Below are 16,975 nucleotides of genomic sequence, written 5' to 3'. Positions count from 1 at the left end.
GCTGTGCCGTGTGTTTGCTTACTATTTTCCAACTAAATTGATTTGTTTATTTATGCATTTGTTTGAGGAGGAAATCTTTATAGACAATGGAACGGTCTTGACGAGTACGTTGTTCGCGAGTGGTACTATTTTTTTTGTTTAACTATAAGTGTGATATTTCTCTGTGTCGCCTATCTCAAGGCCTTAACCATCTCTTTCTTTTCCGCTTGGTTTGCTTACTATGTTACAGATTTTTCCAGTGGACTCGCAAGCAGGACGATGTGCACAGCATGATGTTGGGCTGCAATCAGAATGCGATGCCTTTGCTCTCGGTGCACAACGCTAGACTCTTCTGCGGATGCGTTAGGCGGCAGCAGGCCGTAGTGGGTGCCTAGATGAGACCGCTAGAGCAGCCAACGAGAAGCGCCGCAGCCTAGAGTCCGGTGGACGGAAGGACACAAGTAAAACGTTCGACAAGCGGTCAAGCCCGTCGGTCCGACAACCTCAAAATCGTTGGTTTACCGAATTTATAGTTACCTGTAATTGAAAAACAAAAAATACAACAAGAGAGAGAGAGAGAAGGAAGGCAGCGCGAGAAGGCTTGCCGGCAGTTCCGGGGTTTGCGGACTCATCCGGTTCCGAGGACGGACGAACGGAACCCCAGCCAAGAAACGTCTCCCACCATCCCATGATTTAACGACGCCCGCAGAACGGTTCCAGCAAATCCACGGCCGCCAAGATGACGATGAAATCCATGAAATACAACGACTGCGACACCATCATGGACGGCTACAACCCAGCGCCGCCTCCGCTTCCGAGGAGGGTGCCACCGGCACGAAACATCTACGCCGAACCGTTCGCCACGGAATCAACCACGAACAGGTAGCTACATGCGTGGGATTTATCTTATCGCAATTGTATGTACAAACCAGGCTGTAGAGAGGGAGGTTCTTGTTGTAAGGAAACGATAGTTATATGCAGGTGTAATGGCAGGCGGACCCCCAGATGAAAGCACACCGGTTGGGCTTCAAAGGATCAAAGCGTCGCGTGGTTGTGAAGCGAGGTCGATATCCTTGCAGCGTCATATCCTTCGACATATTTTGCTTGCTTGGTTTGTTTTCATAGTGTATCCTGATGCCATACTCCTTGCCCTTTTTTTTATTCGTTACGCGGTGGAGTATCCTTTACGTAACGGGGTGCTGAAATAGGTCAGTCACAATAACAAGGCGGCGTTATGTTTCTTCGCATGCGGTTATGCAATTCGTCGAATAACAAAGACCCGTTTCCCCTTTCCCATCGTCCTGTCACCCTTTCGCTACCGCGTCTATGCCGCAAGCAACGGGATAGGATTTATAATAAGAAACAACAATACCTTATCGTGTCCAACCGTGATCGGGTTATTTACCGCGTGTCTGTTTGCCTCCCCCCTCCCCTCATTCGCCAGACTACAATCATCGCAACAGCTGCAACAGCAGCAGCAGCAACAGCAGCAGCAGCAGCAACAGCAGCAGCACCAATCGCAGCAGCAACCGATTCCGCAACTGACACAGTCCATGACTAATACGCACATCACGACCGGATCTCGCCTGGGCGGCTCGTCCTCCCTGGTGATGCCGGTATTTCCATTGCGAACCGGCGGAACTGCCCACACCCCTCACTACTCACCTTACTCGCCGTCAAGGTAAATTTTCGTGCTGCCACCCCACCTCCGGCACACGATTCTGCCCTCTGTTTTGCTTCTGTTTTTGCTGGGGGGTTTTTGTTCCATTCACCTTTATTGTGTTTTGTGGTCCTTATGGTACGCTTTTGCACTCTCTCGTCGCTATGGTAGTAGACGTTCTAATCCTCTAACGCTTGGCCGTAACCCAACCGACTTCAACGCCAACTTTTAGCAGCGCTTTTCCGGGCAGGGATGTTATTTTAAAATTTAGCCTTTCGTTCTCACTGTTTTGAGGTGTATTATTTTGCCGATTTACTAAAAACAAACAACAGTCTGCTGCAACCGGAAACTTTTTTATTCCTCCACAGTCGTGTTTTCTACTTATCATCAGAGGTTTTACCATAAAGAACAGAATAAAGATATCCAGGCTGAGCCGTATTAGGCATATTAAGCTAAGAACCATATGGTTCACAGCCCCATAATCGAAAAAAAATGTATCCGAGAATGTTTGTTGAATGTTTCATGCTGTGTTCAAACACTTTTCAACTTTCGAATCAAACTAAATCGGCTTCGATGGCCCCTTTTCGATATGATTGTGGCTTATGGTAAATCGAATATTTGCAAACCTCAAATTAAAAAACAACACTTTCGTAAGAGTACTAAATACATATACGACGATTGGTTTCTAAGCATTTGTGTGATGAATTTGTGGATATATTTAAGCCATTGAATAGGGTAGAAAAAAAACGATGATGGAGGAATAAAAAGTTGCTTGTCCGGATTCACGTTTCACTACAGACAATATTAGGATACTAGTTTCTTCAATAGAGGAAATAAAATTGTGCACCATGTGCACCACAATGTAATTGTTTTTGTGTTTCGCAGACACCTGACATGTTTGGCATGGCGTTATAAAAATGTTATAAGTGTAATTTAAGTTTGATCTACAAATGCTTCTGTTGGCGTGCCGCATTAACGCATGCTTACTCTTTGGGTATAGCTTATAGTTTAAGGTTTTTCCCTAATGTGCTCCTTTTTTTTCTTCCCATAACGTGTTTGAGTGTTTAACCAGCTTGTTGTGCTTGTTTTGGTATTTGTTAGTGATCGATTTTGTTATATTGATTTTTATTTACTTCTTTACGTTTTAGGTTTCGTATTGATAAGAGCTGCCAACATCGTTGTTCGTGGAAATGTTTCAGCATCGCCTTAATTTTGGTTACAATCATTTTGTCAGCCATACTGACATACTTCGCAGGTAAGCATGTGTACATTAATTGCGACATTGGAGAAAATATGTTGCTCTAACTCGGTCCGTCTGCTTTGCAGCCACAAGTTCCATGAAATCCAATCTCGACTCTGCCAACTGCATACTGGTGCAAGACGTGAAGACGGGCACGTCGGTGGACCAGGCGGGCACACCGATCGATTCGTCCAACTACGGGCTGCTGTCCGGGCCGTCGACGCTCAACCCGACCGAGGAGTCGCCCATTACGAGCACACTGGACCACAACAGCTTCTCGACGCTCGGCGGGCTGAGTGGGGGCGCGACGGGTGGCGGCAATGCGGCCCTCTCCACGTACAACCGGCGGGCGGGGCAGCAGGACCTGTCACACCAGCAGATGCAGCAGCAGACGACGCAGGTGTTCAGCTCGGTGCACCAGCAGAAGTGGCCGTCGATCGTCGAGCTGCGCGAGTTCAACGAGGTACACGCGTCGACGATCGCACCGTTCCAGTTCTGGAACGTCGAGTTCCGCAACAAGCATCCCGCGTTCATCCAGTTCAACTTCACGCTGCCGTGGGGCGCCAACTTCGCCATCTACGGGCGGCGCAACGTGGGACCAACCGTGACGCAGTACGACTTCGTGGAGTTCATCAAGGGCGGCCGGGTGGACCACAAGCTGCGCCGGAAGCGCAGCATCGGCAGCAGCTTCTTCGCGAACGACGTGCTGGACGCGAACTTTAACGCGAACGACGAAAACTCGTCCAGCTTCGAGACCGCCCGGCGCAACCGGTTCGCGTTCGAGGACCTGGCGCTCGACGAGGTCGAGAAGCACATCATCTCGAAGCGCTCCGCGGACGGCAGCTCGGCTCCGTCGTCGCTGCAGAAGATCGACCTCGAGGCGATGACGGTGAACGTGACGATACTGCAGTACCTCGACATCGGTCGCTGGTATCTGTCCGTCTACAACGACGAGCTGCTGCCGCACACGGTATCGCTGGTGGTCGGTGAGGCAGAAGGTATCCACACCGCGTGCCCCAGCGACTGCTCCGGACGTGGCTCGTGCTACCTGGGCAAGTGCGACTGCATCGATGGCTACCAGGGGAACGACTGCTCGATAAGTAAGTATGTCGAGGACAATTGGAGACGTTTAAATACACACTTCCCAAGTGATTCAGAAGATTGTAATGTGGTGGTTGATCAGAAGATTGTAAGAAATTTGTTTTGACTGGTTTTAAGTTTTTTGTGTGTGTTGGGCAAATGTTATCCAAACTGGGGAGGCATACGTTATAATTGCTCTAATTATTGAAGTTTAGAGCAGTAGCTTGTTTTTAAAGTTATGCTTCACTTTTCTGCCCAGGAAATAGTACAGTACACGGCAGACATTTTTGTTTACATTTGACAACGGGGTTTTGCTATATGATATCGACATGTTAGCCTTTTCTCCAGCGTTAATTCTAGGTACTAAATATTTGCTTTCCATAGGATGTCAAAATTGTCAAGTTGTGCTGTGTTTGGAAATTTATTTGATTTTGTAAAGAATATTGCTTCCGATTTCTGTCGAATGATTTGTTTCGGATCAAACTTTAACCCGATTCCTATTTACCACAGGTGTCTGTCCGGTACTGTGCTCCGCGCACGGCCACTACGGTGGTGGCGTTTGCCACTGTGAGGAAGGCTGGAAGGGCTCGGAGTGCGACATCCCGGTGTCCGAATGCGAAATGCCGACGTGCTCCAACCACGGCCGGTGCATCGAAGGCGACTGCCACTGCGAGCGAGGCTGGAAGGGACTGTTCTGCGAGCAGCGTACGTACTTGCCTCGAAAGCCTATCGTCGAACATCAAGATAATTAGTGTTTTATGTATACCACAGAGGACTGCATCGACCATTCGTGCTCCGGGCATGGAACGTGCGTGTCCGGCCAGTGTTTCTGCAAAGCCGGCTGGCAAGGAGACGACTGCAGCATCGTGGACCAACAGGTGTACCAGTGTCTGCCCGGCTGCTCCGACCATGGCACGTACGATCTGGATACCGGTTCCTGCATCTGCGACCGGCACTGGACGGGCCTCGATTGTTCGCAAGGTAAGCATAGGAGTTGGATTTCTTGGGCTTGATTTTGGCCCGGTTTGCACATTGTTATCCAAAGAGTGTAACATGGATTTGTTTTCCTCACGCAACAGCTGTCTGCAGCCTCGACTGTGGCCCGAACGGGATCTGCGAGAACGGTCGCTGCCGGTGCGACGACGGTTGGACCGGGAGTTTGTGCGACCAGCTGATGTGCGACCCGCGCTGCGCCGAGCACGGCCAGTGCAAGAACGGTACCTGCGTTTGCTCCCAGGGATGGAATGGACGCCACTGCACGCTGCGTAAGTTACCCCCGCAAGCCACACAAGAATTTTTCATCTCAATTCACCCGATGCGGGTTTCTTTCGCCCTTGCAGCCGGCTGTGTGAACGGATGCTCGCGCCATGGACAGTGCACGATGGAGGACGGCGAGTACAAGTGCATCTGCGTGGAAGGATGGTCCGGAAATGACTGCTCGATCGCGCTTGAGATGAGTTGCAAAGACAATATCGATAATGACAATGGTAAAAAATATTCCTCAAAGTCCGCGTAAAACATATTTGCGGACGCAGGGTCTCCAGATCCTCCCCAGGAGGACCACGTATTTTTAACTGAACCGTAGCCGTGTCCCGGTCGTAACTGTTTACCAGCCAGTCAGTAGTAATCCAACCCAATTCTGCTCTTCCAGATGGAATGACGGACTGCTCCGACAGCGAGTGCTGCGTGCATTCGAGCTGCGCGGAACATATCATGTGTCTGGCGTCGAACGACCCGGTCGAGGTGCTTCTGCGCAAGCAACCACCCTCGGTAACGGCCTCCTTCTATCAGCGCGTCAAGTTTCTGATCGAGGAAAACTCGGTGCAGTCGTACGCACACATGGATGAGTACAGTGAGAGGTAAGTGGCGAGCCGCCGATCGGGCGGCCTTTCACCTTTTCCTTTTTAGCGATCGTAGCAAACTATTGTTCTAAAGTAGGAATATATACATAATAACGATGTAGGACACAACGACGAGACGAGATGCATACATAAACACTATATAGTGTGCGTATGTATACTTGCATTTTCGCCATGTTGCGGAAATAGGAAAACACACGAAACGGGGTGTTCGTGTGGAGCTTCCGTTTCTCTTCTTGGTTCACGGTGGGTTGCACCAATAACCCACCGGAAAGCTTCCACCTATCGGGACGCAGAACCACAACCACAACACAACAAACACTGTCCAGGCTCGTAACGCAACGGATACGTTTGCTTGTGTCATCTTTGCAACTCAACGCCTCGATGACTTCGGCAGTCGAGTCCAAACCAATGGCTTGCACCTATCAGCTAAGGTCAACCGGACTAACACACAAACGTCATTGCTTTAAGTAGAGAAAATACCGAAACCGAAACCGCTACAGTTGTCCACAAAAATGCCTTTCACTCAGGCCACACACGCCAACATGTGTCCGACCGACCGGCTAACGACTAGCTCGTCCTAGGGTCGATCGATTCGCACAGAGTTTTGTACTGTTGATGCTTCCCTTTACTGTTCCAAATCTGTCCACATGCAAACCAAAAAAAATTAAAAAAAAGCAAAAGAAAAACAAACACATTTTATCCCGAGCAAAAAAAAAATATATCCCATAACAAACAACAGCAAAGAATACATATACTTCCTCCCAACATTTCCCCTTTGGCGTCCGGGCCGGGCGTCGCCGTCTTGCCCGCCCTTCCGCGTCTGCCGCCCCCGGTGCTCCTAGTGGTCGGCGGTCTGCGCTCTGCCGGACTGCCGGCGGACCGGAAGCGCGGGCAAACGGGCGGCGCCCGCCGGTGCCGAAGATTGTGTTTCGTCTAATGTTGTTCATCAAAACCTACCTTGTGTGTGTCTTTTGAAACCCTTCTTGATTGTTCATGTGTGTTTCCTTTACCCCCCAGAAAAAAAAACAACTAACAAGCAAAGTTTAAACCAACAAGCGAAAAGAAGAAAAAAAACTAATGGTTTTATTTTTGTTAATAAGAACGAAGCAAAAGTACGATGAAAAAATGGCCTAATGAGTCATACGGTAGGGTTTTTTTTGTATGTTTTCCAATGTTTTTTTTCCGTTCCGGAAGGGTTTTTTGTTTTCGTTTTATCAACGAAAGATCGAACTTATTTCAACATTCGTTTCGTTAAAAGCTTCTATTCATTATCAGTTTCGTGGTATCCTCTCGTTACCGGAGAGTTTAGTCTAATGTTTTCTCGTTTTCTTTTCCGTTAAGAACTGTTCTGTTTCTGAAACTAATCATACCCGGCGCGGTGCGTACGAAAGTATGTGACGGGCGAAGTATCATGTCATGGATGAATTAGAGAAGCTCCTCGCACTAAAACACTCCCAGGGAGTGTAAAACCAGCAGATGAAACACAAAAAGCACAAAAAAGTTATAATAATGAATAGATATAAAATGGTACACACATCACTTACCCCTTTCGGTATCGAATGTCTAAAAGTAGCATCAAAGTAAACTACTGAACTCTGATATCATTGCGTGAAGAAACACTGCCAGCCTTTTAACCCTCTTCGTTTTCCCTTTCCTGTTTCCTTCGTTTGTTGCAAAGTCTTTTGGACCGTTCCACAAACACGTTGGAGGTCTAAACTACAATTTTAAAAAGGAGTAGAGTGTGGTAAACAAGTTTTTTTCCATGCATTATGCTCGTTTTGGTTCTTATTCTTAACCTGCAATATGATTTATGGGAAATAAGAAATGTTTGTTTACGAAAACTAGTTCACTTAAAATTATCACGCCCAGTGTTTTCTTTAGTAAATTCTTTAGTAAAATCTTTCAATCGGGTATACCAGTGCATCTTTTCCTGATTGAAAATGGAATTAAAATGCATATGTTCGATTTAAAATATTGTTATTGATCGATGCATACTTCTCTGGATCACTTTTAAAACAATCGGGCTCGCTGGCCCAGAGAAAATTTGGACGTGGCATTTTCTCCAGTTTATATTTCCACTTTTCTTTGCCGAAAGCCGCTTTCGACGGGGCTGTGCTGTTACATTTATTACTCCAGTCCCGGCCATTATCACTCCCCCGGGTATGGTTAGTATTTTTTACGGTTGGTTTTATTGAACTTCGTTTTGTTTCGTTCCGTTAATTACTTTACCAGAAGTGCAAGGTTGACAACCACTGGTCCAGTTGCAGTAAACGCGATGCGAGGCTAACTTGATGATTTTCAAATGGCTCACGTGCCGCGCATATGTTGTGTTTCCTTTTTGGTTTCATTTGTTTGTTTTCTGGTGCGTCCTTCAGTTGCTTTCTTCCGAGTGGAACGCTTGAAAAAGGAGCTGGAAGGAGTCAGATTGTAGCAAAAAAAAAAAACAATCCCTCCAAACCAGCACACCGGGATATGATCGTTTTGGGTTGCTTCTTATCAACACATTACCAATTATTTCCTTCCCCTTAATATCTCGCGCTTGCAAACAACGCTGAACGGTGAACTGTTTTTCCTGGTTCAATTGGAAAGGTTGGAGTATAAAGAGATTGATGAGCAAAACAAATCAGTGTTAGGCATTCCTGTTGCTGCGGTCTCTGAGTAGCAGGATGCTCGATGGCAATGGTTTTCAGTTAAGTTCAGCTCAGTACACATCGGCAGTTGGGTAGTTAGCATTTGTTATGTTTCTGAACATAGAATTCCCGGTACAAGTAAATACAAAATCCATCCAAAAGCAACAGGCCGTTTTGCGAACGGTGGGGTTTTGAAAAAAAGAAACGAAAACAAAACAACCAAACCGAAACAAACGATAAATCGCCTCCTCCTTTCCCAAGGCAATGTTCTTTCCCATAAAACGACAGACTTGCTAGATTTAAAGAAAAAAAAAACAAGACGATAAGATGAAAAAACGTACAATCTCTTGTAAAACAAAATTGTGCACAGTGTGGTTGAAACGAATTGACATGTGTGAATGCTGAACGAATGAATGAGTTGTATCTGTCTAATGTATTGTGTTATGTGTTGTTCGATTTATTGTGATGTTATTTCTTCTGTTTACTTTTATCGATATATGTATGTTTTCATCTTTTTTGTTCTGAAACTAAACGGTCCAGTAAACCATTGCAGAGGAAAATGAAATTAGTTTATCAGGGCTTTTTATTTGTTACGGAACAATCGAAGACGAAGCTTTTTCCCGGATACTTCGGAGAGGTCCTTGAACATGTTAGCATTTGCAAATCTTGTACCTTCATTCTGATTACTTTTGTTTTGTTAAACTCTTTAAACTTATCGAAATTAACCTTTTATTAAAATATATATAAAAAGAAAAGTAATAATTTGAACAAACTCATTTAAGATTCCTATTAAATTGGTCATGAGTCGAAGTTAGTTGACATTTTCTATGGCTGTGTTACTTCCAGCATCTTGTGTTGGAAGGATATGGAAAACCAGCATTCCATGAGACAGGAGATAATAAAAGTAAAAGCAAGTCGCGGTTCGCAGATGTTATTTGAGTAGTACAAAGCTAATTGTAATAATATGAAACGAGCCGACTCACTCGACCCCGTATGTTAGCTGAATCAGTTCCATTCTTTTTTAAATAATATCTTCTTTTTTCTTTCCCAAACAAAGTAACCGCTCCGCTCTTAGTGCTTAAAGAACTAATCCATAAACTTCGTTCTCCGTTCTTTTCTATTCCCATCTTCATCCACATTGCAAAACGTCGATATTGTTCTTTGTTTTACTCTTACGTGCTCAAAACAAAAACGAAAAAATGTTCTTAATTTTTAATTAAAAGTGAGTTCTGGAACTCGTTCACACCGTGGTAAGTCTTGCAAGCTGCAGTTGCTGCTGTTCGTCTTGTTGCTGTTATAACTATTATTTCATTTCATGCTTTTCCGTTCGAAGAATGTCCAATGTCTTTTCTTTTCTCCTTTTCTTTTCCTCAAAACGAATTCAACGCCGATTTCATTCATACCATTTTGATTTGATTTCACCGGAAAATCAAGAAATCATTTTTATCTCGACTTTTTGTAATATTTCATCCATTCCACCGTTAATATATGTGTGTATTCCGTGCACATATACATATGAATATATATTATGAGATTATGTGTACTTGTTTGACTATATATGCGTAACTGTTCGTGTATATAAGCATATATAGAGCATACATAAAAGATGTATGTACACAAACAATTGTATGCATACATCTTTTATTAACAAATGGTCCATTTTATGTATGTTTCATCATAAATAACTTCCTTTTTCGTTCGTTTTATTCATCTGCCTTTTGGAAACTTCATGTTACCTTCTTACCATCACTTTTGGCTTTCGTTTCTGTGTTGTCCAGTTAGTCAATGTTTCTTTGGTTTTGCTATACGTATACTGTCCACGTGATTGACATGATTCTGAAATGAGAATGCCATGGTAGAACGAACACAAATTACTGTAATTAAACACTGGTATGATACTTTAATTTCGAGGCCGGGAATTTTCTAGCGATAGTGTAAACAAACTCACTCACATACACCCAAACACACGTACATACACAGACATACACACATACACGTATACATATAAGATAATAGTCATACTTCATACTTCTATTGAGTTTTGTCCTATTTTCTAAACTTCTACCCAGCGATATGGGATATCGTTGCGATTGTACTTACCCTCAATGCGTTACGTTGGGTTTAGAATTATGAGTGCCACATTTAAAAAAAATCTTTTAATTTTCTCTTTTCTCTTTTTTGTTTCTAAATACATCAAAGTTAGCGAACACTCGCAAGATGTTGTACTGTCGAAGAACTTTTTACTTTCCGAAGACGTGCACAACATAATTACCCCAAAAACTTTTATGATTACAAAACAGCTCTTCGCCATTTACTACGTACTTGTACATATGGATTTCGTTTTGAATTTTTCATCAATCATTATTTGGTTTTATTTGATTGGTCCTCGAGATTGACTATTCCCACTTCTGTATTAGTTGCACTTCTTTGGTTTTTTCGGAGAAAGAAAAAGAAACAGATGAAACGGAAAGGAAAGGCAAACTAAGTTAGCGTAATGAGAAAACAAGCAAAAGAAGCAAGAAAAAAAAACAACTACAACAAAACTGAAGCAAAACAAAAAAAAGCAAAAAGTATACTAGTTTAACGGTACTATTTATTAAAACGTTATAAATAGTTAAACTAGTCAGAGGCTTTTCCTACTATCCCTCCGTGTTCCCTAAATGTTGTCCTCACGATTAAAACGTTCCTCACTCCCTGTTGTCCTCGTACTTATCCTACTTCCTTATTATTGTCTGCGTCTTTTATATGTTTCTATGTATATACCCTCCATGTGCTGCGAAATTTTGGAACATTTTCACTATTTCTTTCTGATTTTCGGTGAAGAAAAAACATTGAAAGAATAAAACTAATTACACCAATAACAAACAAAAAAAAAAATACACATACAAAATAGTCTAGATATTGTCAAAACATGCTGATAACCAAATACGTAAAAATCTCTAGTAGTGTGGAATGCATAAGAAAACTGGAACTATAGAGGCAACTTGTGCGACAGCTTAGTGGTGGTGTGGTGTGTTGGACAGACCCTTCGAAAACATTGTCAAACAAAATAAAACAAAACAAAAAGATTGTACTGATTTTGCAATGCACAACTGTTCATTCGCTGTACTGGCGTATAGGTTGTTGATGTTGACAACAAACACGCTACACAGCATCATCTGTTTAACTGCGTTTTAAGCGCGTCTTTTCATTAAATGTTTTTCAGACGAAAATAGTTTCAAAATCTAGAGAATTACAAGTGTTTAAAAACGTATGTCAAACATTACTTATATAACTCATGGGGATTGTAGAATTTTATGTACCTCGTTTTTATTCGATTCCGTTTATTTTTCGTAGAACTGGAATTCCTATTTTATTCCAGGTGTATCAAAACCTTAACAAAGAACGGCAAAATGCGTGCAACGCCGTGAACAACTTTATCCCATCTAATTAGCTTCTTTTAGGACTTTATGGGTTTATGGCCTTATCACACTGGTCACTAATCGCGACACCGCGAAGTCCCTGGACTGCCAACAATTGGATTTGGCACGCAGTTTGATATAATAGTGCCTTTTTGTAGTGTTATAAGGCAGGTCATCTGGTTTTCAGCAATTTAGAACTATAATGCTGAAAGATAATAAATTAACTACTCATGTGATTGATTGCTAATAAAATCAAGAAAAATTAATCACTTTCAAATCAAGTTAAACACGCCAAAGATATGAAATTCGACAGACTGGCAGCTTTCACTCGAACGTTATTCTCGTTTGACAATCCAGTGACGCCATTGGTGACCAATGTGATAACGCAGTTGCTTCACTATACAACGTTGAATGAGATTCTCCTTTGAGGTTCTCCACATTACAGGGAAAAATGAACACAAACCACATCCTTGCATCCTTGTGTAGTTTTTAAAAGTTTAACCAATACGAAGGTCCTTTGGCAGGATAGCGTGGGCGAAAGGGGTAGGGGTGAATAAAATACGGTGTACGCAATCATTCGGTGATATCGTGAGAATACCCTTTTTCTTCTTCCATTTACACCCCACATGGTAAGTGATATGTGTACAGACTCGGCCTTCAAATTCATCAACCGTTCCGAACTGCTAACGGAACAGAAAATCAAAACAAACGAATGAATGTTATGTTTCCATGTAAATTAACAAAAATAAACAAACATAAAATCACGGTTCAATTCGTTATGACATGAGCTTTGGGTCCGGTTAGTAGAACATTTTTCGACATGTTTTATTTTCGTTTACTACGATTTTAGATGAATGCACATCATTCACAGTTAAGCTCTCAGCTTTTATTTAATCGTTCAATTGAGTTCAGATCCAGGTAAATCCGCTTAATTATAACTGTGGAAGTGACTGTGTAAACTAGCAGTCAACGCTAATTTCTATTTAACCTTTATTTGATCTCTTATTGTTTCAATAATTGTACATGTTTTGCCAGTTTTAAAATGCTATTTGTTATTCAATTTTCATTGGTTTCAAAAATTCATTTAATCCCATATTGAAGGAGTGTAAATAAAAGCTACGTTGTGTAGAGTGCTAGAAATTTTCGTCAAGTTTCGATCTGGAAATGACAAGCGAAGAACGATCAGTATATAAAAGCGAGGCGATTGCTAGAGGCGATCTCTTTTATTATCAGTAAGAAACGAAAGAAGCCATCATGGTTCAAAGTTTCTATACATTTTAGAAAACAACAACATTTTATTATCAGTTCAGAGGCGAACAGCTCAAAGCCTCTGTAATCTTCAGAATACTACTGTTATTATCAGTTGTAAATTGGTTCGTGAATAAAAAACACTTAATTTGTGGTACGATTCACTTTGTGATCAAAATTTACACTTTTTTCAAACCATTTACAACAATCACAGCAGTCTGGATGTCGTAGGTTTTTCTTTTAAGTTAATTTCCGCATGAATTTACCTATAATTATTTCATGTTTGTCCATTTTGAAGGTTGGTGCTTAAAGTTGAAGCATCTTTCTCATGATCTGTTATTTGGAGATCATGATGTTAGGTTCATTACGGTAGACCCCGTTTGTTAAGTATCAATGAAATAAACGCTAAGCTGTGCTCAAATTGGAAAGTTCATCTGTACTCATAACCAATGTTAAAACATTTCTCTATTTCAACAGAATGAACCGTATTGTTTATAAGCCGTAATCAGTTACAAAAATTTCTGAAACATTTTAGTAATGGCTCATCAACACGTTCATTTGCCCTTTCACACATATATACACAATCATTGATACCGATCTAAATTCAGCTTCCGCTAGAATCACGGAAAAACGTCGAGAGGGGATGGCCTGTATGTGGGATGACTTTAATAACTGGAGTTTAATTTCGGAAGTTTTAGCATTCCGGAGGTGCTTGGTGTGTGTGTGTTTTTTTTTTCAAATTACCGTTCGTACAAATATAGCAGAGTGACAAGTAAAGTTAGCCAAAAGCGTGGGAAACACAACCCAACCCGATGTGGTGTACAATCTTTCGAAGGGTCCGTCAATTGCCGCAAGCAAAAAACCGCCACGCGCAGCTACAACTTTCAAGTATTCCTAATTCTTAGTTTTAATGTGCATTTCAAGCGAGATAGCCTTAAACGCGCAGAGCAGACTTTGTTGCCGATCAGTTTTGCGTATCGAGTATAAGTTTGAGACACTGACCGTATTTGGGGACGAGACGGGAGACGCCACTCTAGTAACTTGGAACGCCGCAACGACGACGCTTGGTCCTGGAAGGCGAGGGTACCGTGGACCGTCCGTATGGTAGTATCCTACTTGCCTGTGGCAGGCTTTTAGATGGTGTTTACTTTGGGGATCGCAACTTGGTAGTGACATCAGTAATTCTGAAGCGGTTGACTCGATTCTTAGAAGCAATATTAGCAGAGAATCACACATTTATGTCTGAGTTGTAATGCTAATGCTTCCTAGTTACAGTTTCCCATGTATAGTAGAATCAGATATCTGATGAAACATATTGAAGCCGTGAATTCGTATCTCATCCAGAGAATGTGTAGCTAATATCAATGATTTGGATCAACAAAATAATAAGTAAACACGACAGAAGTCATAACAACTTTGTAAGAGAATGTATTAGCTACAAACAAAGCCTAACTTGAAATGGATTTATGTCTCTCTCGCTTAGCTAAAATGTCTAAGCACAAGCGTAGTGTGGATGCTACCATCACCCAAAGCGTACCCTCAGCTATTCGCAAAGAAACAAACGAACAAGCAAGCCAAAAAAAAACGCCTGTCAGATCCGTTGTGGCGTTGTTGCGTTGCAAGTACTAGACCGTTCTCTATTATTATTTTGGGTTCCGTTTCTGATTCCAGAACCAAAAGGTACACTCTATATCTATATATAAGACATATATATTTCTTCCAAACATTAAAAAGTACACATTTGATTGAAACCTTAGCTACCGTAACTATCTATTTAATCTACTTTAGCACAACCGTTACACTTTATGTTGTCCTGCTCTATTTGTTACCACCGTTCGATAAGAATGTTCCAACGTAGGCCCGGTACCGATGCGTACCGTCGCTGTTAAAAGCTCTTCCGTTGTTAATTTTTTCTCACACATCTCCTTCAGACTGTGTTTCCTCCATTGCTCACGATTTCAGTTGTCGTTAAGTTTATCGAGTTTGTGTTCCTTTCAACCTCTTCTTCAAGTTCAATCACCTCTTGCGTTTGACGTTCTGCTGCTGGCAGAACGAAACGGCCATTGGAACGTCGATCCTCGCCGATCGATTTGACTAAAAGCAAGATAGGCAGAGGCCGAACAGTCCGTGCTGTGCTGTTCACACGGGTTTCTCTTTTGTTTTTAAATTGTTTCATCTATTGGTTTGTGTTCATTTCTTCTCTCTCTCTCTCCCTCTTTCACTCTTCTCCTTTCTATTACTCACTACTTTTTTCTACTACTCGCAAGGAACGACAAAGTTAAGCAATCTCTCGTTCTCATCTCTCTTAACGTGTTATGGTTTACCTTTACTTTCCACATACACTTCATATAACGTAACCTAGTTTTAGTTGTTTTTGGATATAGTTTTGAACGTTTTATTTCCGTTTCCTTTCATTCCATAATGGATGTTCATTTCTGTTTCCTACATCCGTTGTGCTAACGCGGCGTCTTTTTCTGGCGACACTCACTGATCAACTGTTTCCTTCTACGTTCTTCCCACCCGTTCTTCTACGTTCGTGTCGCTGCTGATGCTGTTGCTTCCGATGCCTGTCCTTGTGACCGGGGGACATGGTTTTCTCCATTTTCCACAATCCCGAACTCCCACCCACCCACCCATGTACAAACACACACACACGCGCGCCGCACCCTCTCTCTCTCTGTAGCCGGGTGTCGGTGATGCGCGGACAGGTAGTCACACCGCAGGGGCTCGGCATCATCGGTATCCGCGTGTCGGTCGACCGGGACTCGCGCTTCGGTTTCACGCTGACCCGCCAGGGTGGTTGGTAAGTTCGATGCAAGACGTCATTTTGGTTTTCTCAAAGTACTAAAATCCAACTCGATGTCCTATTGCAGGTTTGATGTACTCGTCAACGGAGGTGGCGCCGTTACGCTGCAGTTCCAGCGATCGCCGTTCCGGCCTCTGACGCGGACCGTCTTCGTGCCCTGGAATCAAGTAAGCGTGACGTTAGAATGGTAGATCTACTAATCACTAGCAACAAGTTCGCGAGCCAGACTCACCGCTGAAGGAACTCCTCGGATCACATTGTCGCTTACAGCGAATTAAACAATCTCACCCTTGTTTTGCTTCTCTCTCCACAGATCGTCGTGCTGCCTCCGGTGCAGATGCAAATCAACGACAACGACGACCACGATGACATATCGTTTATGTATGAACCAAACCCATCCGAAGGATGCGAGGGCGAGCGCGGAAAAGCACGCTTTCTAACGGTTGTCCGTTTCTTTCCTGATTTTGCAGATCCATCCCGTCGAATCTGGCCTACAGCTTCCTGAGTACCTCGCACTACCGCTTCATGGAGGACACGCCGTCGCCGGTGGCCATCTGCCTGGAGCACGACCATGAGCTGCTGAGTCCGCACCTGACCAGCACCTGGATGCCGAACGGGATCGGCTCGGTGCCCGGGAAGAACTTCATCTTCGCCGAAACTCAGGTGTGTACACTCAGTCCTCCTCAGACTATTTGTGATTTCAGTTGAATACATTGGAAAATTTGCTCATTCTTACTGATTACTGAGTTACTGATTTATAATAGTTACTTACAAAACAATTAAGAACGACTCTCGCTGCTTGATATTTTCTGCTCAAATTGACACAGTTACCATTAAATTACGTTGTCAGCTTCATTTATAATTGTCCCTTCATCAAAATCACGTTTGTTGTGTTCTTATAGAAACTGGACAAACATTGAAACGACTTTCCAGAGTTATGAATGAAGTATTTCTTAACACTAGAATACATTGCTTTGGGATCTTGTAACGATGCTTTTTGGTAGTCATTTTGACCACTCTTTTTAAGACGCTATAACTTCTCTATTTTTGAAGATTTTTCTGGTTCGCA

The 16,975-nt window shown here is 42.9% G+C and overlaps 1 protein-coding gene across 1 annotated transcript in view; it reads left to right on the top strand.

Moving 5' to 3' along the window:
- Nucleotides 1–718: 718 nt before the first annotated feature.
- LOC131269344 (teneurin-a) overlaps nucleotides 719–16,975 on the top strand; it is a 33,701-nt gene continuing 17,444 nt past the window's right edge. The window contains exons 1-14 of the mRNA XM_058271696.1: nucleotides 719–861; nucleotides 1,424–1,660; nucleotides 2,788–2,894; nucleotides 2,966–3,979; nucleotides 4,470–4,664; nucleotides 4,731–4,940; nucleotides 5,039–5,224; nucleotides 5,300–5,446; nucleotides 5,611–5,818; nucleotides 9,675–9,701; nucleotides 15,784–15,903; nucleotides 15,974–16,073; nucleotides 16,220–16,287; nucleotides 16,377–16,569. Of these exons, the coding sequence (XP_058127679.1) occupies nucleotides 719–861; nucleotides 1,424–1,660; nucleotides 2,788–2,894; nucleotides 2,966–3,979; nucleotides 4,470–4,664; nucleotides 4,731–4,940; nucleotides 5,039–5,224; nucleotides 5,300–5,446; nucleotides 5,611–5,818; nucleotides 9,675–9,701; nucleotides 15,784–15,903; nucleotides 15,974–16,073; nucleotides 16,220–16,287; nucleotides 16,377–16,569 (2,955 nt within the window). The remainder of the gene's footprint in view (nucleotides 862–1,423; nucleotides 1,661–2,787; nucleotides 2,895–2,965; nucleotides 3,980–4,469; nucleotides 4,665–4,730; nucleotides 4,941–5,038; nucleotides 5,225–5,299; nucleotides 5,447–5,610; nucleotides 5,819–9,674; nucleotides 9,702–15,783; nucleotides 15,904–15,973; nucleotides 16,074–16,219; nucleotides 16,288–16,376; nucleotides 16,570–16,975) is intronic.

The sequence above is a fragment of the Anopheles coustani genome, chromosome X, assembly GCF_943734705.1.
Source record: "Anopheles coustani chromosome X, idAnoCousDA_361_x.2, whole genome shotgun sequence".
NCBI lineage: Eukaryota > Metazoa > Arthropoda > Insecta > Diptera > Culicidae > Anopheles > Anopheles coustani.
The sequence above is the reverse complement of the archived record's forward strand: the minus strand, read 5'-3'. Positions and strand labels throughout refer to the sequence as shown.